Source organism: Cygnus olor, chromosome 15 (assembly GCF_009769625.2).
Source record: "Cygnus olor isolate bCygOlo1 chromosome 15, bCygOlo1.pri.v2, whole genome shotgun sequence".
Lineage (NCBI taxonomy): Eukaryota > Metazoa > Chordata > Aves > Anseriformes > Anatidae > Cygnus > Cygnus olor.
Genome location: NC_049183.1, coordinates 9,907,424 through 9,934,497, shown reverse-complemented (window position 1 = coordinate 9,934,497; position 27,074 = coordinate 9,907,424). Strand labels below are relative to the sequence as shown.

The window sequence follows — 27,074 nt, the reverse complement described above, 5'->3', positions numbered from 1 at the left end:
TAAGACAGCTGTATATTTACCACTTCATTAAGCAAGTTAGCATTGCCTTTTCACTAAGTATGAGAGAGATCAAGGATATAACTTTGTAAAAATAAACAAGTAGATAATTTGTACCATATGGCACTATAGTCACAAAAGCAGAACACCACCAAAAACTGACTCCTTGAAATAAGCTAAATAGATTCAAGTAAATAGATTCAGTTAACTGTTGTTGGAGAACTGCTGACAGAATATTGGTTCAGCACACTTGTGGGAGTAAAAAGATTGCTTATGCTGAGAAAACTCAGGCTCATTAGGACCTGGGCGATTTTAATATTATGAAACTTGCCTATGATAATTAGCTCAGGTAGACAGTTCTGCAATATAGAACATGTCGTCTAATTTCTACTGGCACTTGATTGGCCAAGAATGCCAGAAAATTATATGAAGATTCTTAAGGTATCTAGAAAAGAATCACTCATTTAGGGCAACAATTTTTCTACTGATTTAAATTTTAAATCTCATGAAATTGCAAGTTCTTTCGTCTATTTTAAAGTTGTGTTATTACTAGTAATTTTTACACCAAGATTTTTATAGAAGTTTCTTCATCTGCTACTGAAGTTCAAGAATCACACTCAATGCCTGTGTGATTCTAACCACCATTACTTCCTTAAAATCCATGTTTGACCCAGACCAAATATATCATAACTACAATTGTACATAACCATCATTTTGAGGAATTGGCTATTTTCTCTCTACATGACTCTTTGAACACAAAGATTAATGCAACTACTGACATTTCACATTTTTCCTAAACTCAGTATGAACAATGAATGTTTGTATTTTTGAGCCTTGTGGGCAGGGAACAGTGGCTTAATTCCAGATCCATTGGTGTTTTGAATACAAGAAATGTGTGTACTTTGGCCCAAATGTTTTCAAGTATATTATCAATCATATGGAAGTGTTTTATCAGCACAAGACACTCTTTCTTCTCCAAAATATAGTACATAATTTACTAACCTGTAAAGCCATAAGGATACATGTATTACCATGAGCGTGGAATTTGGACACCCACTGTACAGCATCATGACACGTTTTATCAGTTGCCTGTACGAGATACTCCCTCCAGCTCTCTGTATTTTCTGAAAATCTCAGCAGGTTAAACCTGAGGAGAAAAATGGCCAAAATATTTAAACCTAATCAATACTATCAGTCCCATTGGATAAGCTAGTTTTGAAACAGAAAACAAAACCCAAAAACCAAACAACCAGAAACAATCAAGAACCTATTATTGAATAAGAAAGTGTCAGAAAGCATAACTCATTCTGCATCAACAGAAAGTCAATTGGAATGCTGAACCCAAAAGGTTAAACAGCATCAGCCTATGGCAAACATGGCACAGATCTTAGAGAGCTGAGAATTCCAAGCTGCTTAAAATGAAAAACAAAAGAAAAAGCATTAATGCCACGTCCATATTATGCACTAACATACAGTAACTACTTGTACTGTGTTTCAGTACTGTATTTTAGTAATTACTAAATAATCTTATTACATAAGAATAAGTAGTGCAGGTTTTCAGCCTGTATCAGTAGTCTATCATACCTGACTTCATTTTTTCTCAGCTGTTCCCAGATAAGGGATGCAAGTTCTTTTGTGATATGTGACAAATATGGGTCCATGGAACCAGACGTATCAATTAAAACACAGACATTTGCTTCTAAATGGTACCAAACAATCTTCGGCTTCCTGCATCAGATCATTCAAATGTCGTGTCATTACATAGGCTTATTTTGTTGAACATAGATTTTATTGAGCATACAGTAAAACCTTCAGTCTTTAGGAGTTATTCTGGACACACCTCTACATAATAAATTCTAACCTGTGTGGAAACTAAGCAGTTCAAGGGTTAGTGATAGAAAAGTTTTCTGCTATTACAAATCTAGTACTATCAAGCATTAATTACTAGCCAATTGTTACAACTTGCATTAAAAATGTGTAGCTCCTACTTTGCAACGCAGAAAAAATGAACGATTTCCTAACAAACATATTTATGAGCAACGGAGGGATCAAAATACTTTTCACCAGCAGTGATGCTAAACTTCTAAATATGGCGTGTTCTTAATAAAAGAACCAAAAAAGCTGTTTTTTTTGTGTACGATTGTGTTTCTTCTGTTGATGGAAAGCTTCTAACACTATGAACATCTACCTTGTAATCATGAACACAATATATAAAAATTAAAATTTTGCATCATGGCCATAATTATTTCACTGCAAGCTGGATGTATATCTACTGCATAGATGTTGAATTCTCTTATAGTCTTATTTTATCGTCATAAAAATACTTTTTAAAAACAGTTAAACAAGATAATAAGTAGATGATAACAATAAAAGAGAACTTAAATGATTTTGATGATAAACTTACTTTTGCCTTTACATTTCTTGTGCAATTACAGTGTACAGACCTTTGTTATGATGACTGTCATAAACCGCACTAAAGAACTTGCTAACTTTGGCCTACCCTGTGTTAGATACATTGTCTTGACCTACTCTTAGTGTTGGATACTAAATGCCAAAGACATCTAGTGTGGAGGAGTCAAGAGGAAATGATTTGCAATTACGACATTAAGTTATTAAACATGTATTAGAAGGTTAAATAATTAGCACTGTCATTTAACCTATCACATTTGGGCTTGAGGTTAACAACTCATGTTAAAGGAGGCAGCTGGCATAACTCAAATCTATTGTTTAAAACTGTGTGTCAAGCTCACACTTCATTAATATTTTGTCCACAAACAAAGGCTCACGGCTAAAATATTTTTTTAAAGAAAAAGAAGAACCTAGTTTCCAGTGCATAGTTTGAAACTACAAGCAAACAAATGGAATTTTACAATTCTGCAGCTACAAATCACAGAATAGGCACAATAGCTCTTTGAACCTCATATTTGATGTCCAGACTTATTCAGACTTAACCTCACAGAAATAGTAGACAAGAAGATTTTATAAATGTTTAAATTCTGTTTTACAGTAAAGATGCACAGCACTACCTGACAGAAGCCACTGTATTCTTTGTAGATAGCGTTGCAACACCTTCTCCATTTGTTCAGTGTAGATTTCCAGTTGTTTAGATTGAACCTGCAGGTGTTTCACAACCCCCTGGAAAATTCAGTTTGTACAAAAGCATCTTACGTCAACAAGTTTGAGCTCTGCGGCTATATATGCAGTATTAGCCACAGAAATCAGGGTGATTAGTTGTAAGAAAATTTCTATGGCTCTGTGTCCTGGTTTCAGGTAGGACAGAGTTAATTTTCCTCCTAGTAGCTGGCAGGGTGCTATGTTTTGGATTAGAATGAGAAGAGCTCTGATAACATGCTGATGTTTTAATTGTTGTAGAGCAGTGCTTACACCAAGCCAAGGACTTTTCAGCTTCTCGCTCTGTCCTGCTAGCGAGCAGGCTAGGGATGCAGCAGGAGCTGGGAGGGGACAGACCCAGGACAGCTGACCCAAACTGGCCAAAGGGGTATTCCATACCATCTGACATCATGCTGAACAATATATAGGGGTGGCTAGCCGGGGTAGAGGGGGGGGGGGCCGGCTGCTCGGGGATAGGCTGGGCATCGGTCAACGGGTGGTGAGCAATTGCATTGTGCATCACTTATTTCGTACACATTATTACTATTAATACTATTATTATTATTATTATTATTATTATTATTGTTATTGTTATTGTTATTGTTATTCTTTTCCCTGTCTTAATAAACTGTCTTTATCTCAACTCACAGACTTCACTTTCCCGTTTCTCTCCCCCATCCCGGAGAGGGAGGGGGGAGGGTGAGCGAACGGCTGTGTGGTGTTTGGCTGCCAGCCGGGCTAAACCACAACACTCTGTCACTACTAAATAACTGGTTTACCCAAATCAGGAAAGCCTAGTTCTAATCTCAGTCAGTTGTATTGAGCAACAAAATTATATAATGTGGCTGGACAGGTGCTTACGTTGCATTCCTTCTGACATTTTTGTAGATAAAATAGACCAATAATACCCTGGACTTAACTTGCTATGTTTCTCTGGTAATTGCACAAACCAAACCAATCAATATCCAACAGTTTCCTAGTTTCCACTCTCATATGATATTCCAAAGCCTTACTTACAAAGAAATTTTAAAATTATTATTCACGCTGGATGAGCAGAAGAGTTGCCATACATTCCAAAGATCCCATGCAGTTTGCATTTCAAATATACTAAATATTTTTGTGGTGAACAGAAAGCTAGAGAAAGTCTTCTATTAGCAGGGTGGTTTAGAACAGAAAATAATGGAGAAAAGTGGAAAACACATATTACATTAGCATGCCACAAACACTGATTATCATGCACTGTCTTTAGAAAATATAAAGCCTTTCAACGATGTAGGTATATGACATCTGCAAAACTTACATTGACTTCTACACTAGGGAAGATAGTACAGTATCTTGCTGATACTTTCTTGTGCAGAGACTCCACAATTTTCTTTCGGTGAGTACAGCTTGGACCAAACATCAGTCTGGGCAATTCCAGTTTAAGTTTTTTAATACTGTACTTAGTCAGCCACTTGTAAGAAAAACAAACAGAGCAATTGGTTTTTAGTAAATATTAAAACTGCTTAAGTAATAACATGTTGTACAGAATCACAATTAAGACATTCACATAATTCATATTAAGAATTCTAAAATGGCTATTTATTGCTAAGGAACAAAATACCTCTTTGCTTGAACAGATTTCCTCTTTTTTTGGCAATGTAACAGATGGAACACTCTTTCTTGTGCACATTGTCCTTGGATACTTTCGGTATACTGTACCTAGCAAGAAAATGAACAAAGTAGTATTGGGAACCTTAGGTTACCTCTTCATAGCCCTTCATACATGACTTCATAGCCCTTTTGAAGTTACATATTGGTAAAACAAAACAAACAGCCAAACAAAAAGACACCTACTATTTCACACACAGTTTTTCATTTGACAAAAATGGAAAGTTTCTATTAAAAAGTGACTTCTAAAGAAGCCATTTAGTTTTAAAAATTACCTTAAAAAATAAAATCTTCTATTCACCTAAGTCATGGCATTTTTCCTTAAAACATCTTTGACCAGAAGATTTCAAAGCACTTTACAAAAACCGATTAAAACACTCACTACTATTTGATAAATGAAACTCAATTCCATTCACTATTTAAAGCTCACTGATTATATGTGACTTTGCATCCAAACAGTTTGATAATGCAGAGACTGATAATAAAAAGGCTTCACCAATAATATCTTGGTAACACATACCTACATTTCTTCCTTATCAGTATAAAATACTGACACAGAACACTCTGTCTGTTTCCTTGATTTATGTTTTCTTTTATTCTTAGTCTGAGGCCATTGTTTTATTGTTTGTACTACAAATAAAAAAATACAAATGTTGGTTTAATTTAGCAAAGTGTAAAACTGACATGCAACCCAGTTCTTCAGTTCATAACTTCCTATTGCCACAATTATACATACTTAATTTTCTTAGATACTGGTCAAGAAAAATCCATATTATAGAACTAGTCACGTTCGTTTCATACAAATGGAACCATAATCTTTACGACTTATAAATTAGCATCAGGAAGAATGTCACATGGTATAACCTGAAAAGATTAGGGACTCAGAAGAAGTATAGCATGTATTAGAAAAGCCAGTTATCATTGCACACAGTACCTCATATGCAAATATGAATCCAGATTTGTAAACATTGCTGTATAGCCATTGCTGTATAGCAATAAATCAATAGATATCAAGGCCCAAATTTAATGCAAAAAATCAAAACAAAACAAACAACAAGAAAAACACCTCTGCAGATGTTAACAAAGATGCAATGAACAAAGAATAGGAAAATTATAAAAATGGGGGAAAATTTTAAAAATGGGAGAGGAAGGAATTGGACTTTAATTAACCAACAGTGACTGGAATAAATTTAAGAACTGTTCTATACACCAGCAGTAGCTGCAAGAGACAGCACTGCAGATAACCTGATGTTTGTGTTGAAGTTTCCCTTCATTGCTGGATCATAAACAGAGCAGCATATTAATAACAATTGGTTACAAGAATATTAACAGAAATATTATATATTGAACTAGTAACATAAATCTCTGAATTGTTGAGCCTTTGATAAAAATGGAGTATGAATTGAAAACCAAGAAAGGTGAGGTTTTAATTATGTCTTCGGGGATATGACAAAAGGGGGGCTCTACTTTCCACCACACACACTTAAATTTCCTGATGCAGGATGAATATTCAATCAAATAACCTGGAAATTGTTATGCAGCTGGACACTGTTTCTTCCTCTCCCAACCTATACGGAATCTAGATACATTACAACTAAAACTCATACAGAAGTATTTCAAAAACAACTCCAATGTTTCCTATCACTGACTACAGATTAAAATTGCTTATGTTTCTAAAAATTTAAGATTAAATCTCTCAATTCTAATTTAATACTTTATTCTAAGCAAAAACCAAGCAAACTAAAGACAAAAAGCCCCTAATCCATACAGACCTGGTGGAATTTCTGCTTTTGCACTAGTAGGACGCCATGCCAATACTCCTACGGAAGTAGTTTTCTCTGCACTGTGGTTGTCTTTAATATACTATATAAGCATAGATAATAAAAAATACAAAGTTTCAACCATATCATAATTACATAAATTATTCCAAACTGGAACTACCCTTCATTATTCCCTAATTCTTGTTTCACACTGTCTCTTCTGACTTCAGTCATTTATACTCCCAAGTAGTAAGCACTGGCCAGATTTGCCCACTCTCTCAAAACAGATACATAAACTGTCAAAATTAACAAGGAAAGCATCAGCAAAGCCCAAGGGTCTCAGAAGTAGTATAACTCCATGGAAATAAGCACAGGGAGCAGGAAACAAATCCCAAATCCTATTTCTTGCTTTATATTACCTCTCTGTGTGGCCAAAGACACGCTACTCAGCTGCAGCTGTTTCACAGATACATGAACAGGATACCACAAAATTCAGTACTTCCTAGAAGGTCTTGCTAAATAGAAGTAACTTGGTAAAACACATTTCTGCTTTGCCTTTGCTTTTATTAAACACTAATTTTTTAAGGTCAGAGAAGGAACTATTTAGATAATTTTAGATACTACAATATTGTTTAATTACTACAATTCTACTTAATTAGCAGGATTTATTAAGATGTACTTTTCTGTTTACGTAGCACTTTGAATGCAAATTAAAATGTAAATTCAGAGTAGTATCACAGTACTGTTTTTACTTCCTTCAAATTTTCAGCCTAAGCACTTCTTTCACAAAGACCAGCATGAGCTGGGTAGAGTTGCTAATTAAAAGAGACTGCATCTTAAAAATAAGACTGTGAAGAATTTCAAACCATTCTAGCCAGGCTCAGAGCTGTGGGTTTTGGAGATGGCAGCTTCTGTGGCTTTCTTTTCTCTTTTGTCACAAGCATGTTTGAGCTTGCTTCTGGTACAAGTGGATTAGCAGACTGATTTCCTGAACGTTGCTTTAAGGATTCCACTAAGAATGCACACTGAAATGGAAGTTCACACTGTTCAGTAACTCATATACATGAAATTTAAGTAAATGACATTTCAAGGACAGACACCCTTTATTTATTATTTTTACAGTAAATAAAACAAATAGAAAATGTACTAATATGGCAATGCTTAACGCCTCTAACTTCTTTGTACTGTGCTTGCTCAAACACATAGGAGGAAAATCCTCTGTGCTCTGAGCAAACATTCTAGAAGAAAATGCAATGTAACATGCATCAAAACCAGAACAAATAGGAGGAAGATGAACCTAATACATTCAACTATTAAACTATAATATAAAATATGTCAAGATCCTATTGAGTATCCACTGACTTTTCTTTAAAAACAGAACCAAACAAAACAACAACAGATTTTTGTCTCAGACTTGCGTTCAACAAATTGCTCTGACCTCCGGACAGATAATTTCACTGTGTGTATCTTTCTCACCAGACTTTTATCAGAAACAGCTATCATAATGCCAGGCTGGCCACACCGCCTCAGCAAATTTGTTGGATATCTTTAGAAAAAGTTAAGTGCATTTAATATTGAGAGAGATTGTCTAGTTCTACACCCTTAGTACACTTTTGTGCCAATAACGCAATAACACTCCCTCTGCTGTGCTTTATAGGAGTAAATGAACAATTAATACTACTTGAGAAGAACTCATCATAGGACTGGCCACAAAGATGAGAATCGCTTCAGTTGTAAACTGCTTATATTTGATAGGAAACCACAGACAGTCCAACACCAATCACTGCAGTGCTACTGTATAACTGCTTTCTAGTCCATGTTTACTCTACAGTGACTATTCTCACATTCTAGAGTGTTTCTCCCCATCTTACAGGGGTTTTCATTTTGTCCAATCTTCTGCTCTGCCAGCTGAACAAACACCGTGGATTTTTTTTTTCTGAAGAAAAACAGAATTTAAAAAGATATATAATTCATACCTTTTGGGAGTAGTTGTTTGCTTTTTCAATTTCAGACACAATAACAGTGATATCATCACTTTCAAAAATACCTGATAATCAAATATACGCTAATCAGTATTTTTAAATGTAAAATATATATACATATATATATTTAAAGTACACAACAATTTGTAGAGCATGTCAAATATCAATGAAAAGAATCAGAAAGCCTTCTTTTCCTGTATGCCAGGCAGTCTGGACCTACTACACTAGTAAATAAATTTTAATTGTACATCTTTAAAATATCTAGCAGAAAATACTGAATTTTAATAGAAAAAACAAATTCCTGCATTAATGATGTATTATAATATTCTACAAGACAGCTAAAAGCCTTAATCAAACTAAGACCTCTGTTTATATCTCAATACTAGTGTAGTATTATCACATCCTAAAAACTAAACAACTTGTTTGGGGGAAAATACATTAACACATTATTTACTTAATTAAAAAGAACTAAGTGCTGGCTTTCTTTTTCACGTACCTGCTTCTCCAAACCAATGAAATCTCCCATTGGCTGCAGGTGCTATTTCCTTAAAAGCGATGGCAGTTTCAGTTGGGTTAGCATAGCGGGCTGGAATAATCCCACTCGATTCAACATCTTCCATTACACTGAACAGACAGACATGAAGCTGCAAATCAAAACCTCTGCAAACCTCAGCCATATAGGTACTGATTAAGTGCTGCAAAGCGAAAAAAAAAATCAGTAGCGACCCTGTACATCAGATGAACTTCCATCTATTCCACTGTTTCCTGAACTGATGAACAGACAGTGCCTAGCGTATGCAATTCAGTGGAGGAATACACCCTGAGTAGCTGAATGCCTCCTTAAATCACATATATACACAAAAGCTAATGCTGTTATTACTTGTGACAACACCAACTGCACTGCTGCAGCCAAGAAGTGAGTTGGGGTAGTTATGAGAATCAAAACCCCAAGGTGATGGTCTTCAGGCTACCCATGCACTGTAGCAAAGAAGTAGAGATGGAAATTATTCATTTGGACTTTCTGTATGCATCTTTCATTCTCTTGTTTTCTACATAGGCTTTTAACAATTTCTTGGGTTTGCCCAGAATTTTCAGAAGTTTAGTAACAAAGGCAAGACAGGCCTACTGTACACACATAGTTAAGCCAATTGGACTACTCTAAGTTTGGAAGTCCTAGGCAGTGCAAGTGGCTCAACAGCAACAGAGCACACACACTATGAAAATACATCCAAGCAGCGGACTACTGTTATTAAAAAGAGGAGGTGTTTCTATACAGTGTACTATGAAATTTCACTGTAAAATTATCTGTGGCTTTATATCATTATATCATAAGGAAATTATATAATACAAAAATCTGAGTGGGCTTCTTCAAATTAAGAAATACACAGTGAAATGATAGCCACAGCTGGAGTGAGACAAAGATCTTAAAAACACTTCTAGAGTTTTCTGATTCACATATTATTAATAATTACTACCTCCGACACATAAATAGTGACTGCAGAAAGAAAAGTCTGAGATACCGACATTTGTGCTGGCTTAGATAAGTAAAGAAGTATTCCACCAACAAGCTATAGTGAGTAGCCAAAAGAAAAAAAAAAAAAAAGATAAATACAGTTGAGATTAATTCTGATAGGAACTTTCGGAAGAGCTGTAAAACCTGTGATGATACTCACTGTTTCCTGATCAGGTATTCCAGTAGTCAAGAGGTAAAGTCCTTGTGATTTGTGTTTATCTTTATATTTGAAGTCTACTTCCACAGCTCGCCTGAGAGCACTCATGAAATTTCTACTCCCTCTGCATTGCAAGCTCAATACCCACCTAAGAAGAAGTTTACAGTTCAAAGAATTAATCTAGAAAAGCTTTTGTTTCTGCATAAAGCAGTAAGAGAACTAAGAATCTTAACTAACACTGCTCTGGAGTCTGAAATTTTTGACAATGACAGTCAGTAAAACCAGATTATACAAGGATCCAAATCACTTGTTCTAGTTTCTGTATTTCAACCATGACAAAGTAGTTTTTAAGATAAGATTCGAAGCACAGAGATGAAGAAAAAATGTAAGAGCAGAACTGACAGGAATAAAAGAAAACCACGGATGTATAATGAAACCACTGAAGATATAATTCCATAGAGAAATGTGGGATTTGGTTCCAGTGTATGCGGGGAAAACCATGGTTTAAATTCCAGATCTCAACTGAATTTGAAATAGTTTTAAATTCTTCATGTAACCTGTGTTTCTTAAAAACTTCTCTATTCATGTACATATGTATTCTGTATACATATGAAATACAAAGTCATTAGGACATACTGAACTTTACGACACTGTTTTCACAACAAATCATCATAAACAATCACTGTAGAACAGTTCATGGCAAATTATTTTTGTGATATGGTAAACGTCAATTTTCTAAACTGTTTGCAATGCCAATTAATTATGTTTCTCTGTTATATCTGTTTCATGGTATCTATGTTCACTTAATTCAGAAGTATAAGAAAGTTATTTCATCCTACCTCCAAGCTTTTTGTAAGTTTTCTGGTTGGGAAGGAACTAGTTCCAGCTGCCAAGGCACAAGGTCACTCCCAAATCTTTTACAGAACGATAATAGCAATTAATTTTCATAGAACAGAGAAAAGGACTGAATGAATTCTTAAAAAAACCGATTTGGGTTATTAAGAGGTAAAATTTTCTATTTCAAATCATTTAGTTATTCCAATTTATCCATCACTCAGGGGTTGTCAGAATTTCAAAGCAGCGGGCCAGATTGCATTTTTCTTTCTTGAACAGTATGCTAATGAGCTAGTAAAAGTTCAGCAGAAGACAGAAAGGCTTGTAATTAAAAAAAAAAAAAAAAAAAAAGAACACCCACAAAACCAAACACCCCCCATACCCCAAACCAGTAACACTGAGATGCTGCCTTCATGACTCTGCTCTCCTCTCCTATCAAATTTGGAACTCCACGAGTTGTTGTCTCTCTTTTTTACCTGTCATTCAGGAACCTGCCCAGCTGCTGTTCAGCAGTTGTGCCATATATTTCTCACTACCAACATAAGTACAGATTTTTAGTACTATTAAACAGTAAAGAAGTGTTGGAGTTACTGTAAAATTTAAAGGGCACTCTCAGTAATACTGAGAAACCTCCAAAACCCTCATCTAGTAAAAGTTTCTGCCATGTGAATTGATACTGTTGTTATGAACAATATAACAGAAGGAGAATTTGATCCAATTGGTTTCCGTGCCCCCTCCCCCCAAATGATTTTTAATTACTAATTGGGTCTCTGTACATCTGATCCATAAATCTATTCAATAAAGTTATATCAGTGTTCCTCTTGCAACTACTTCATCATAAAATGTGAAATACAACCAGAAATCTAAAACATGCCCATTAGTAACTAGTCTATCAGCATCCTTCTTTCATTGCAAAGTTAAGAGTATTTTAAAAGATAGTCTTAAGTAGCTGCTTACGCTATAATATTGAAGTAATCCTTATCTGACATTTGTTCCTCAAGTAAAAGTCGCAAATAATGTTGGATATGGATGATGTACATAGAGTTTGTCGCTGATATATCAACAAGTATAACCACCCTGTATAAGAAACATGTTATTTGTCAAAAGAACTTAATTACATTTTTTTAAATCTTCACTGCACTCCTTAGCTCACCAAAAAAAGCACCTTCTAGCTATGTATAAAAATAGATAAAGACAATCTATATAAGAAAAAATAATCTGCAGAACATCAGGTGAGTTTCTTTTTTTAAATAATAACAGAAAATTCTGTCTTTCTTAAGCTATACAGTAATCAGGGTACTGGCACATGTAGTGCCATATTGGCTGTTGAACCCTAAACAGCTCCTCTTTCTTCTCTGTACTTGAATATCCAGAACATGGCTGAAACATGTGGGTGTTATCCAACAAGAAGAGTTGTTGGATAGTCCATTGTTCTTTCTCCAACCATCATTCAACAAACATATAATCACTCAAAGATAAATGGCAAGTTTTCTCCCAGCAAGTCCGTGATAGACAGGCTGCTCAGGTATCGACTGATTGATGTTATCTGGTACACGTTACTGTTTTGAAGAAAAGTATTAATGATGATCACCTTCAGTATGGTCACGTATGAGATTGTGCTTGTAGACACAATGCAGGATGGTCAGTGTTAACAGACGGGATACCTTGGGAGCAGTGGTTATGAAAAGAGTCACAGATGTGATGGACAGTGAGTGGGACAAGAGTTCCCAACACAATACAGTCACCAGATGGGCTAATTCAGTCCTGGATTAATGAACAAGGAGATCTCTAGTAACAGAGGCCTCAGCTATTTTGTTGTCTGAATTCATATTCACACTCAAAGTTTGTCAACCTAACAATAAGAGCATTTATGCAACTGATGTTGGATGGGAGACCTCTGGTAAAGACTCAGACACAATGTAAATAAATGCTGTTATTGTTACTATTATTATTGAGGACGATCCTTGAACAAAGTCAGGTAAAGACCTCAAAACACACGCAGGGAAATTTTTTTTTTTTTTTGGTATATCTACACTGACATTTGCATCTGGCACTTGAATGCACCTTACTAAGTGGTGGAGGCAGAAGGTAGTTGGTACATTGAAATTCATCTTCTGGTAAGAATCCATAAGAGGATGTGCAGAAATACTCTGGTATAAATACTAATAGCATGGGTTGAAACCTGATGTTAACACTACATTTGGCTAGAAACATCAGGTTCTGTTTGCGTGTGATTTAAGACAGAACGTGTCCCAAAGGCTTACTCCCTAGATAACTCAAATTTAAGAGTCTCATCCTGTTTCTTGGAAATTGCATGGTTTTCTTGACTGACAATCATTGGATTTAGTAAATTCACTAGATTATTAAATACAGGAGTATCAGCATCTGTTGTCAAACATGGATTGCTTGCACTGGTTGTATCTGCAATTGCCACTTCTACATATGATTGTTTTCCGCTCTGTGTTCCTGAGTGCTCACTTAGACAAAAACCAAAGGTTGACAAATGAGAATCATCACCAATATACAGAATACAACTGTCAGAATACGATACCTCTTTTCACAAACACTTCCCCATATTCTTCTGCTAGCAACGGACAGCCAGTCGATTCGTTTTTCATAGATTCTTACCATTTTAGCAAGGAGTTTCTGTGGATAAAATATAGAAAATTTAAGCCAAAAATAAATAAATAAAAAAGTAGATCTTTTATTGACAAATTTTTAATCCAGAAGTAACATGACAGCATAGTAATGAAAAATATTAATAATTCTCATTAATTTTGACAGTAGCATTTTATTCGTAGTAAAGATTAGAGAATACAGTCTATGAGATAAGCATGAAATGATAAAAACCAACAAATGATCTAAAGTCTCTTCACTTCTTCAAAAAAAAGTTTCAGAACACAGTTATTGCAAGCTTACAATTTCTTCAACAGCATTTTTAGGCAGTGTTTGTAATAAAACAGATCATTTCAAATAAAAACATATAATTATTTAACACAATATCAATTTGAAGACATTGGGGGAGTTTGACCAAACTCTACAGAATATGACCTTTGCAAGCATATGCATGCACTACATGCATGAGGTCAAATCAATCTAGAAAAGGACATGAAATTCAGAAAACAACTACAACATTAACACAGTTTTGGTGCACAAAACACATATATCTACCAGGAATCAAGAAGTCAGATGCTGCTTTCATGTCAGCCAGTTAAACTTTACAGTCAGACCACAAATTAGAGTTCTACAGATTTCTTATCCTTCTTCCATTTTAAAGGAATATTTGTCCTGCCTGGAAACATTCTCATAGCCCTTCCTCAGTGGAGTAGTATGGAAGAGAGCAAAGAGAAAAGAACGGGTCACTATATAACGTATCTTGACTACCAATATCCCCAGGCAGCTTCTATTTCATTAAACTTCTCCTACTCTCTGATGCTCTGCATTCTTACCAAGGAGGAAGTTCTCAAGAATCACTACTGCCTGTAAGAATTCCAGCTGCCTTCACTGTGTTACCAGTATATATATCTCCACTTCTTCCACACTCACAAGAGTACTCAAAGATCTTCAATATCCCATACAGCGTAAACATTCTCCCGGCATGACAGTAGTTTTAAGACTACCTATGTAGTAATATTGACCATGGAAAATATCTAAAAATCCTAATCTAAATCTAAAAATCCCTGACCTAATAATGTTTTTAATTCATATATAAGCTTGAACAGAAAACTCTAGTAACGGCCTTGCTATCCTCTTGAAGAAAGTCTGACAACTGCCAACCAGGCTGAAGGCAAATGCAAAACTGGGTAAGTTTGTGCAGCCAGTTCAGAAACTTAAGGTGAATGTGAGGGATGTCGGAAAACACTGTGCAAAGCAGCTGGAAGGAGGCAGAAGGAAAAAAGTAAGAAGACATGTTAGAGCATTGTCTTAGACATCAATCTTATCTGTTCTTCAGACTGAACACAATTCCAGTTGTGCTTAACACAAATGAAGAACACCTTTTGGAATAAAGAGCTGCTATAACCTGAGGCAACACAATCAGTAATTAAATCTTTGGTGTCTGTCTAGAGGGAAGCATTAAAAGAGAGCTTTACAAACTGTGTTGTAGATGGTGACACTGGTGAATTCAATAAGTACAGGGAAATTCCTGATTAAATCTTGTTTGCTGCTATAAATGCCTTTGTGCATAATCTTTCATACCATGCGACATCTTTTATTTCATGTAACAATCATCCACGCTTGCTGCTACACTACTTCCTAGAATGCTCTTCTTGTATGCCTCCAGTCCTTCTTGGCCTAGCCAGTAACAATTAGCCATTCTTTTTCATAAGACTTGTTTGACTTCCAAAGAGATAAAATAAGAATTTCTTTTTTAATTATTAAACTAAGATGAAATGGGATAGTTTTGTTAAAGCAAGGAAGAGTCCTCTATTCCACTGTATCCTTTCAATGTACAGGTTATAAGATTCATACATATGGTATGGGTAAAATAACGTAAACACACCCTTATACACAGATCATAAAATGCATGTTGCTATATTTATGAGCAATAAATAAACTATGAGTTCACTGATGAACTCCTTCTCTCACTTACCCTTATACCACATCAAGCTAGGTCCCAGGTCCAGCCAGATGACTGCAGACTTGCATGGACAGCTGTCTGCATGTGAATCCCTGCAGTACTTATGTAACATGAAAATTCACACGAAATAATTAGATGATAATCTAGCCCTGATGAAGCCATGTCACTACAGACAACTCACCTGATAGTTGTATAATACTGGCAGGTCAACATGGATATTTTTCATAGTTCCATCATGCCATTCAAACTGCATCATCACTTTCTAGAAGGATAAATAATACCTTGTGTGTTTACAGAAACCTATAGGCTGCACTAGCATGGAATTCCTTCCTGAATTATTTTTAAGAATAATATAAGCATCTGGTTTGAATACACAACTCCAATTTCATTTAAAGCCTGAAGAATTTCATTATCTTGTAAAGCACCAATTTAGTTGGAAAAATAAAGCAGTAGAAAGAAAAAAACAATTTTAAAAAGAACAAGGAACACGTCCCCATCACTTACCTCATGTAGAGTTGATGATACTGTTTTTTGAAGAATAGGTACAAATTCTTCCACAGGAGAGAAAGCATTGGGAGCCAAAACTTGATAAAGGTTTAACTTCTTAGCTATAGCAAGGAACAAAGAAATTAAATAAAACATGTTCTTCGTCTTTAATTCCTGTTTCATACCTGTTAAGCTTTCCTTTCTGTGCTACCTTTCAATCCATTTGTCTGTAACCAGTCTGTTGAGGTTTCGGCCAGGAAGCATGGTGTTTGAATAACTAATGGTCCTTCATGCTTTGGAGGCTTTGGTAGGAAGCTGGAAGTTGCTGTATTTGCAAATTCTGTGGAAACCTAAAATGGATTTTAAGAAAAACTCTTGCAAGTTTTAGTATACTTTTTTCTCCACCTTAATCCTAAATATCCAGCATAGAATATTTGTTTTACTTATGCTCACTGGAGTACTGAGATTTCAATAATCAAAATACTTCAAAACTTGCTACCATTGGTCCTCCTAGAAATAGATTTTGTGGGACAGTGCTCCATTAAATTCACTTTATTGGCCACAATGCAAAAATCCACAGGGGAAATGAAAACATCATGGTCGTATGTGCTGGCTGGAAAATAGCCAGTCGCTTCTCTAAGACAAGGCAGAAAAAGATCTTCATTATACACACACCGAATTATTCTCCATTTCCTACTTGCTCTAAGCATAGAGTCAAAATGAAACACATTCTACTTCCATTCACACCAATGGAAACAAGTCAACAAACTCCTGTACGGCATTAGAACTCTTACTTAAAAATGGGTAAGAGACCTTGCTTTTATGAGTGGATGGAAGTTTGTGGAGATGCTTTTTCATACAGAAGGCTTGACTAGCAAGTTTCTGAAATGATGTGCTTTTATTTGGGGATATAGGACCTTCTAAGTTTTTTCTAGATAACTTCTATTCCCTGTGTAGCCTATATGGTCTTTAGTAATTATGAGGTTGGAAGAGAGATAAAAGAAGTCTATGCACTTTTACTATATACACCCAAAAGGGAGGATGAGAGGGAAGAGAGCTAGAAATATTCACAGATGACCAGTCTACCTCTTACCTGGAATGTCTCAGGTCAGGTGACCAGACATACAAGGGCACCTGATGGAAAATTTCACTCCCTATTTAAAAGCAAACTTGTCCACTTCACACAATTGCCTTCACACAATAGTGACAGAGAATAGACTATTTGGTTAATATAAAAATTCCTCCACAGCCATAGATTTGTAGAACAGTGCTGCCAAATTTTTAGCATAAAAGATTGGCAATCATATGTGAACTCGGCAAATTTCTAAAATTCCAGGCTTATGGACGTACAGAGATGAGAGTTAGGCAAAAGAGAGATGCATATTTCCATTTATGACCATCTGCACAGGGTGAAAGAAAGATACGAGTAAATAACCTATCAGAACAAAGCAGAACTAGAAATTCTCCAAACACTCCATAAAAAGAGGAAAAATCACAGGAGATTCTTTTACTTTCTCATCCAAAGTTCATCAAGAGCACTTTGAATTTATTTATTTATTTATTTATTTTATTGAAGAGAAGACATTTTGGAAAACATCTAGCAAAATGTCTCCTTTGCTAGTTTTGACCTTGCTTTGCTCTTCCAATGGATGACCAAAACATAATACCTACGCTTTACTTATCACAATATCCAACTAATCACATACTTTTCTTTTTTCATATTGTAAATGCTAAGAAATTCTACCTCTGATACTTCAAAGCACATTTGAAAACAAAATATATACACATACATCTGCTATTCTACTGGTAAGCAAGCCACCAATTCGCCTTTGAAAATTTTGTTTGATACTCTTGAGCAGGTCCTTAGCCTTCTGGGATTCTTGAAGTAGCAGATTAAGATCACTACTATCAGAAATCTGTATAAATGAAAAAAGGGGAAGAAAATAAGTTAACCACTATTCAAATACCAGCTAAGCACAGCGTTCTTATTTGACGGATATGCGTCCATATAGGACTGCCTGGCATTGCAGAATAGAACATAAATGTACCCAACACACTACATATAGAAGTTATTAAAAAAAATATATCATTTGATTATTGTTTTGAGTCAGTGTACAGTAAACCCATCACTAGTTTCATCTTATCCATCAGCTTTGAGTCAGTGAGAAATATTTGCAATTTACAAAAACATTTTCAGTATTTCCAGTCACAGAAAGAATTAACCACAGGTTTATTGACCACATCCTCAACACCTGTCAGACCACGAATTTTGGAACTAGGTAGGTATTGGTATAAACTTATATGCAGATGATAAGTAGTTTACCTTCTAAGAATAAAGAATCATCAAATAGATGAGAGAAAAATCCTTCACCTCTCTGGCTGTCACCTACCTCCCCCTTTGAAGAGTAGCAATGATAACGGCCTCTTACAAGTTCTGCAAGGTTCTTTAGAACTGCCTACATACATAAATAGGAAGAAAAATAATTACTTAAATTTGGTAATCTCTTTTGATAACATGGGTTGTTAGTATTCAATTCTCAACTAGAGATAGAGAAGGAATCTTTAAGATACATGTAGTGAGAAAGCCAAAGAGGTAAGATGTTTCCATTGCTTTTTAAAATAGATGTTTTCACTTCTACTTTAAGAGCATGGCTGAAAAACTCAGTAAAGACATTTACAAAATGGGTAATAAGGGGCAATTTCATTCAGTGTGCTTATTCACAAGTTTATTCATTGCATTAAAATGCCAGTTACTTCCTTTGAAAGCAGGCTTGTGCTAGTCAGATCAAAGGTATATCACTGAAGTCAAGAAGCATAAATATTAGGCTTTGCTTCCTCTGCCCACATTTACTTCTTAAATCCTATGCTGTTTTTTTTCACATCATCGCTTTGTATGAACCAAGATGAATAAAAAGATGCTCCAAACAAGTTACTTCATTTGTGCAAATCTGCTCTGAAGAAAATACAACTCTAGATCAGGAAGTCTTTAATGAGTAGTTTAGCATCTCCACAAAGTATATGAGAGAAGACACTGCAGCTGGACAGGAAATAAATGAAAGGACACTGGAGGAAGTGAGTATCAACACAATTACTTACAAGAGCAGCGGGACTGCTGCAATCATATATAACAACATGAGCCAGAAGTTTTCTCCCCAGCATACATTGCTGAGCATAGTCAGCCAGTATTTCCAAAGGCTGATTAGTGCTGATGTTGATAAATAAACCAGGAGGAAAAAAATAAAAAGATCTTAGCAATGACGGTAATCAAACAGGGTGGGGGGAAAGGCCATACTGTAGAAGAAAGGGAAGACAACAGTAAGGGGAAAGAAATTTGACCTCCCCTTCCCCTTTCAACAATTACTGAGGTACAACTACTGGAGTTTGAGTCTGTCCTGAAAATCTGAATGTTAATAAAAGCACTAGGATTCTCTTTTGCTTCATAACGACCTGTGGATGAAGTGAGTTCTAAGTTGTTTGTCGCTAGCCATGGAAGCTAAAAATCAGGAATTATGTTTTTGCCCCTTCAACAAACTTCAGTAGAAAAGTCTTCAACACAGATCTTCAAGCGTATGTACCTAAGGATGTCCACTGCCTTCCAAAGGCACCAAATAAAGCAAAACTTTGCTTTGTGATTAGAATTTACTGACCCCCACAGCTTTCATTCCTGGAATTTTGGTGGCTCTCCATGGCTCATAAAAGCCTTTCCTTCCAGCTACATTTCTGCCAGGGACAGAAATTATGGAAATTTTCACTTCCACATACTATAAACTTCTGCTTTCTTTTCAAAGCAGACCCAAGCAAAACTTGGAACCTTTTAAATGAGCACTTTGTATTCAGTAAATTAGCTGAAATGTAATCTCAATAAACCTTAAATATCCAACTTGCCAAGCTTACACCATCTCTTTTTTGCACTTTTAAAATAAATACAATGTATAAATACGGAGTACAGTAAAAATCCCAGAACCTTTACTGCAGCCTTTTTCTTGTAATCATGGCTCCAGTACTGCAAGTTTTCAAATGACAACAGTAGAACTGAAGAATTCAGTCCATAATTTATCTAATCTCAGCAGTGCTTGTTGACTGGTTTCTTTTAATTAACCAGACATTTCAAGTTTTCCACCAGCACCACTAAGACCACAGAGTGAAGACTACCTTCCAAAGTTTAATGCTATTTTACAGCAAAATCTAGCTACTCGTCTAATCTCAGAAGTGTGGACCCTTTCAGTGAGATCTGTTGAAGAATTTTTATTGATGTAACACTAGAGCTAATAGACTCTCGGAAGATTACTGCATTAGCTAATCTGCAAATGAAAAAAGTAACTTCGTATTAGAAGAGATGAGATTTGTAAATAGCAAAAGTGGGAAGAACTAAAGAAATTCAGTGGTACCAACTTAAAAGATGTAAGACTTGAAACTTAGATTTTCTATTTATTTTTGTATCAAGTTCATATTCTTGTACTGATTCTGTATCCAAGTTAAAACTGGTTGTTAGAACAAATAATGGACTTACCAGCTTCCTACAATAAGAACCAGAGAATTCAGCTCTGTCATTGTAAGGACATGTTTTAAGGCTTTCAGTAAATTGCAGCCTCCACCAGGGGCCAGCTGCTGTACCCACTGTCTTGCTTCACGTAGCCTATAGGAGGAAAAAAAAAGGAATATACACACTCAATCTGCAGATGCTGAATAAAATAGACCATGAAGATTACTACAAACCACAGGGGCTGCTAAGATATTTTATACATGAACAATCAGTGTGAAATCACTAACTGCACTTCAAATTCATTTTTTTTTCCTCTTACGAATCACAACAGGCACACGAATCACAACAGGCACAAGATGATGAACACTAATTATTATCCCCAGGAGACTGCTTTAATTACACGAAGACATTGTCTGAAACACATTTATTTTATAGAGAAACTAACTTACTTACACATGAACATTGATGGGTTTTGGACTCTCCCACAGAGGTGAAATTTCTGTACCGAATGAGAGGCAATACAATTGCTTCTTGTAACACAGCTGTTCATCTATTAAACACTAATAAATACAAAGTTTATTAATACATTACTATCCACGCTGCTACTAGTAGTTATTATGTAAAAGAATAAAAACAGAAATTTACTAAAAATATTTGCAGTAATGTTTTCAGTTCCTGCAGAGAAAAGCTTCCAAAGGAAGTCATACAGATTAAAGTATTTCCTAAGGAGTACTCAAACAAAACCTGCAAACTTACAGTAAACCAGCAAATTTGTTAATGAAGGCAGGGAATATTTGTTCTACTGATACTATTTTTTTCTCTTCAGTTGATGTGCATATGAAACAGAACATACTGATCTAGAAGGGGCATGCTCACCCACCAATAAATTACAAAAAATGTTGAATACATATTCATGGATAGGGCTAAACAACAGATGAGGCATTAGGGCTAAGACAACCAAACTTGAGTTTTCTTAAAGCATCTTCATTTAAAATGCACAAATGAAAAATACAGAAAATACAAATCAATTTTAAATAATTCCTGATTGCAGTAAATAAAGTTCTACAGACAAAGTTTCAAAATTAGAGTAAAACAGCTACGTGATACATTCCTTACTGTAAAAGTTTTATAAAAGAAAAGGGCACAATAAAGGACAAGTTTATTTGGGGACTTTGGGAAGCAATTAACTCACCAAATTTTTGACCAAAATTGTGATGTGCATCTTGTTTTGACAAAACATACAGGCATAAAAAACCTACACTTAATATACATAGCTTTGTGTACAACTTGGTTCTAGCTCTTAAGTTGTTTCTGTTAGACAAGTTTACAATGATAGAGAATGCTGGTACAAGCACTGAGAAACTTCTTACAACAGAAAACTTCCACTGTATTGTACTCTATGAATTCAAGCAGATTTTTCTTCCCCTTAGTTCTTTACTTGTAGTTATTCTGAGGCTTGATTATCATGTTATAATAGCCAAAGTCTGCTTTGCTATTACTTACCAAAAGGTCTTTCTGAAAATCCAGTAGTTGAGGTCTGTCGTTCATATCAGACACATCAACCACAAGTCCAACTTTGGTTCCTTTCACAAGGCCAAACACCTTGAACAAGAAAAGTCACCGTAAATATTAAGCTTACCTAAAGTTCAAAAATGTTTCTGTTTGTTCTGTACAATGCCATGGTAAATTCAAATACTACGTATTTATTTTCACTTTAAGCTCTCTAGCACAAAAACGAGATGGCGCCAAAGACAAGAAAACAGGAGAGTACTGCTGGCTCACAGTTTATCCTTATCAGTGAGTCATATTGCCTCCCTTGCAAGACAATGTATTCATCGTTTGGGACAATAAAATCAGGACTTTGTGTATAGCTTCTGGTCAGATTAAATCAAGCCATGTTGTGGAAGCTGGATTTTGGGATGCTGCTTGTTTCCCTGTCCTCTCTGAGAGGGAGTTACGTCTTTACCCATTTTCGACCGTTAGCACTGCTAGGCACAGTAAGTGATTAACCAGCTGTGCAACAGAGGGCACACTTGACTGAAAGACAGCTGCGTTCCAGTCAGAAGTTAAGCTCCCCTTCGTCTGCTTCTGTTTAAATGGTACTGAGAGGCACTGATTAAGATTGCTAAAAGAAAGACTAAATCTAGAAAGCAAAACACCCACATATCAATGAAAGATCAACAAAAGTAATAAATTGTTGGGATAAGTAGCGCTGCATATAACATGAAACAGTAAATAATGAAAATACATAACCTTTCTGGAAGCCACTTTTCACTAGTATTCAAAGGTTAATTTATTCTTTAATACTATAAAGAGTTCCCTTCTAAAAATATCCTGCAAAGTTAAAGTTACCTTTCTGCTGTCCTTCAACAGCCACTGAATTCGCTGCTGATAAAGTTCAATCACCCTGACAAAAGGCATAGCACAGCTTTAGCCAAGACATTTTTTTGCATTCTGTATCAATGTAATATTGCACAATTTGTCTTTATCATGTCCTTTATCTTGCAGATGCAAAATGACGTTTTGAAAATACTGTTTTCAGTATTTATACAAATAGTGGTTGCAGGGCTAACCATTTAAATAGCCCTTCCCCTAAAGTTGTTTAATTGACTAACATAGCTGGCTGAAAAAATGGATCACTGAAATGTTTTCTTATCAGTTTTATTATTTATTTATTCATTTTTTTTTCTACTGAGAGGAAGGAGAGGTGTGTTCACCGTGTGTACGCATGAAGAAAAAAAGTTCAGGCAAAACTGAGCTAGTTCATCACACATAGCTTATTGCCAGGAGATATATTTAATACAAGCTACACGATTGTTTAAACTGTTTAAGACACTCGTGAAATACAACTTTGTGATCAGAAGGCAGCACATTCACTGAAGTTCTGGACTAAATGCAGCACAACTATCAGCAATTTAATTTTAAAATAGGCATAAACTGAGGTAAAACAAAATACTTGCTGTCCCCAAACATTGCTTTATGTGAACCAACTTATTTTTTACACCTAGTGCATTGTTTTAACTATTTGGAGAATAAAAGGTTGATTGAAACCTTCAAAGTATGAAAAAATCTTTGCCTTGAAACATGAAAGCTACTTTTTTTAACCAGATTTGCTGACACTTTGGTTAGATGGCAGAGTACTGAAGAGGGACCTTCTGAAGATTCTAGATCTTCATGACTGACATAGTGAGGTATGCTGAAGTAATGGCACTCCTAGACACAGTCTAACAAGTATTGTGAAGACCAGCAAAAATATTACTGTACAGCTTATTGAACCTATTCATTAAATGTCTTCCTCAATTTAAGTTTTCTTCATTTTATACATTTAAAATTCATTTGGTTGTTAACAATTTTCTAAGTATCTGCTACACAGGCTTTTTCCCTCCTGGTTCCAATTCAAACTACTTTCAACATTCCATTCCTTGAACAGAAAACCGAGCAATACTGCCTTTCATAACTACATACATGATTTGAAACTACTGTAAGTTGCAATAAACACAACTCACACATATATAGTATTACCTGCGAAAAGCCAACAATTCACAAGCTGCCTTTCTAAAATAAGCTTACTGCTTCAGTTCAAAACCTGGTTGATAGACATCTTCCCCCCCTCAAATAAAAAACCTCAGCTATACTGACACATAATCATCGCCTGCCTTGAATCTCAGCAGAAAGGATTTAATACTGATTTAATTCCCAGAGATAACAAATTAGGATTGAAGAAAGTATCTGTAAACACCTAAAGAAGAACAGGGATAAGGTATCAGTTAGTATCAAAATTATCAACAAGATCAAAACTTACTCAGAAAGTCTGGACTCAAAATTGGTAACAGTCTCTTCTGTAAACTCTCTCTCTTCAACACTGTTTCTTGAATCCCTGGAACAGTATGCATAATTAGCATCACACACACACACAAATCAGGACTAATTAAAGGGCAACATTGTACTTACAAAATAATATTGCCTTCATTCACCAGATGTTCTAATGTTAATTGCAAGGATTCTAAACTGTAGTTTCTTAGCCATTCTTCTGTGGTTTGTACCTTTTTTGACTGTATTTTCTTCATTTCTACTCTCTATAAATCAATTAAGAAAAAAATAAATGCAGTAGAAAAAATGAAATGTGCTGTTCAAATGCAACAAACATCTAAGTCCCAAGGATGGCTGCTGTGAGGCCGTACATAGTCAAAAACAATGTAATTTTAGGTAGTGCTACACAGCTACATTCAACAACCAGTAAATATTAGGACAAGGGATAGCAAAAATACTCTGCAGTTGGGATAGGCCTACTACCTTATCTGTATTAAATATACACTAAGAAAAATAGGGCTGGAAAGCTCAGTATTACCAGCATGACTGAGTCAACATAGTCCAATATAACACAGTTAGTACACTATCTTGAATCTGGGATACAAAGTAAAAGAAGGTTTCAGAATACTCCAGATTGAGAGCTAAAGGAAAGAAAGAGTTTGGAGGAGGTAAGAAGGAAGAAAAGAAATAGTTCAGTAAAAGAAATAAAAGAATATACCCTTGTGATTAACCAGAAAGGGAGAAAAATTAAGCATCTCCAACACCTGCCTCACAGATTCTGAAGGGGTATATACTGTCTTCCATTTTTCTAAAGGAAAACACAGCAGCAACTTTCAATTTACTTTTATCATTTTGCCTGACCTGTTCACATACCGATTCATCTCTGCAGAAAAACCTCATGTGGACTCATGACTTTCGTGATTTTATCTATCACATTACCTGTATATATATGCCAATATATTCAAGGAGATGTTATCAGTTGTATGTCAGCTTATTTATTCCACACTCTGTATTTATAGCGTGTGTTACTTCTCTAGTTGTTCCATTTAGCAGGAAAACTTGCCTACCAGCAGATCTTGTGTCTCATTAATATGCATTACCAGCAATCCATTATCCAGTCCTAGATTGGACAGAGTAAAATCTTGCCATGGTGGATGATCACACTGTACACTGGATTTTGTGGTCACACTACAAGACAATGAATTTTATGGGATGACTTAATTACCAATAATATTCTTGTACTGTCACACAGCCTTTTAAAGTTTTTAATGTGGGAAGTGTTTTTATATTTTGCCATTTGTTTACACACTCCATTTGATATCTGATAAGTGTTTTGGAGGGACGTACTGCATAGTTTATACAAGCTACGATTATTTTCTCTATATATACTTATGAAATCCCAATAGAATTTTGTAACAGTACCCTTACCCAACTTTTTCCAAAAACTGATCATTGTCCAACAATTGTGCCATTTTCCTGACGTGTGTTTATTCATTATATGAACAGACTTAGCCTTTAAAAAAAAAAAGACAAGAGACAGTATTACAGTAAAATGCTTAAAATATACTATTCACAAAACATTAAAATTGATAGCAACTTTTATATAATAATTACATTGCATGTAGGACAACAGAAAATTTAAAAGCAGTTGCAAAGAGGAGTTACAATTATCCATCTACAGAAAACACATTTAGAAAATACTCTGGAATAGTTATTTGTTCAGGGGCTTTATGAAGTTAATTATATGTATGCACAGCTGCTGGGAGACAAGCAATACAGCTCAAGCAGAAAAAAATTTCCAAAAGCAAAAGCCAGGGCTCTGCGGGTGAGCATGAGCTGCAGGGACAAGGGACAAGGAGTAGGTTGTGAGGCACAGAGGTGAGTTGGGGGAGTTAGGATGACAAAACCGGCACAGGACAGTCACAGAACCACCATCATAAAACCATCTAGGCTGGAAGAGGTCTTCAAGATCACCAAGTCCAACCATCAGTCTGACCTGTTGAGGCCTATCGCTGTTTTTTCACTTCACCGGGCTCTTCCAGCTCACCCCGTCCCAGCAGGTTCCAGAGAAAACCCTCCCCAACACCTCCTCTCACCACGGGCGGGAGAAAGACCCCCTCAGCGCCCCCACCGGCCCGTTCCCTCCAGTGCCTCCCCCCACCTCACGGGGACGGCTCTCCAGCCCCTTCTCCCTCCTCCCCACCCCCCGACAGCCCGCGTCCTCCCCGCGCTGCAGCCGAGAACCCCCCACACCCCCTCAGCAGCAGCACCCCGAGGCGCTTCCCTGCCCTCACCCGCCCGTTCCGCCGTGCGGGCCGGGTACCGGCGGCGCGGAGCGGCCGGGAGCAGCCGCCCCCCGGGCCCGGCCGCACCTCCGCGTTACGGCGTTGCCAGTGGAGACGGGGCGGGCCCGGCGGGGCCGCTGCCGACCGCCAGAGGGCGGCGATGTGCGGGAAGAGCCCGCGGGGTGGCGGCGGCGTGTGAGGGGAAGGCACCCGCGCGCGAGGCGCCGGTTCCAGTCAGAGCAGCCGGGGCCGATCGCTTTAGTAGACAATTTATTTTGATAAACTTGCTCAATAACAAAAATACAAGTGAAGAAAATTATGTTCATTTTATACAGTTTGTATTAACATTTGTTCAGAGATCATTACTTGGAAAAAAAAATAAAAGTGTTCTAACCGATTAGAAAATAATCCTTGGTAAAGGTGGTGC

General features: G+C 36.2%; 1 protein-coding gene across 4 annotated transcripts; it reads right to left on the bottom strand.

Annotated features, from left to right (window-relative positions):
* Nucleotides 1-4,523: 4,523 nt before the first annotated feature.
* On the bottom strand, nucleotides 4,524-26,817 carry VWA3A (von Willebrand factor A domain containing 3A). 4 transcript variants are annotated; one of them, XR_005824730.1, is made up of 26 exons: nucleotides 26,657-26,817; nucleotides 25,791-25,875; nucleotides 25,430-25,550; nucleotides 24,504-24,628; nucleotides 24,355-24,429; nucleotides 22,905-22,959; nucleotides 22,056-22,154; nucleotides 21,006-21,112; nucleotides 20,580-20,705; nucleotides 19,166-19,274; nucleotides 18,460-18,525; nucleotides 17,860-17,985; nucleotides 16,281-16,419; nucleotides 16,088-16,191; nucleotides 15,765-15,845; nucleotides 13,556-13,650; nucleotides 11,962-12,081; nucleotides 11,010-11,084; nucleotides 10,174-10,318; nucleotides 8,997-9,195; nucleotides 8,495-8,565; nucleotides 7,385-7,543; nucleotides 6,531-6,621; nucleotides 5,279-5,388; nucleotides 4,712-4,809; nucleotides 4,524-4,561 (listed from the first exon to the last, which is right to left on the bottom strand). XR_005824730.1 is itself a non-coding variant. In XM_040575272.1 (22 exons), the coding sequence occupies exons 2-22, from the start codon at nucleotides 25,832-25,834 to the stop codon at nucleotides 7,379-7,381; spliced, it is 2,247 nt and encodes a 748-aa protein (XP_040431206.1). In that variant the 5' UTR covers nucleotides 25,835-25,875; nucleotides 26,657-26,817. The 4 variants fall into 4 exon arrangements, 1 of the variants encoding a protein (XP_040431206.1); XR_005824731.1 differs by lacking the exon at nucleotides 25,430-25,550; XR_005824732.1 differs by lacking the exons at nucleotides 22,905-22,959; nucleotides 25,430-25,550; nucleotides 25,791-25,875; nucleotides 26,657-26,817 and having other exon boundaries at nucleotides 24,504-24,556.
* Between the last annotated feature and the right edge of the window lie 257 nt (nucleotides 26,818-27,074).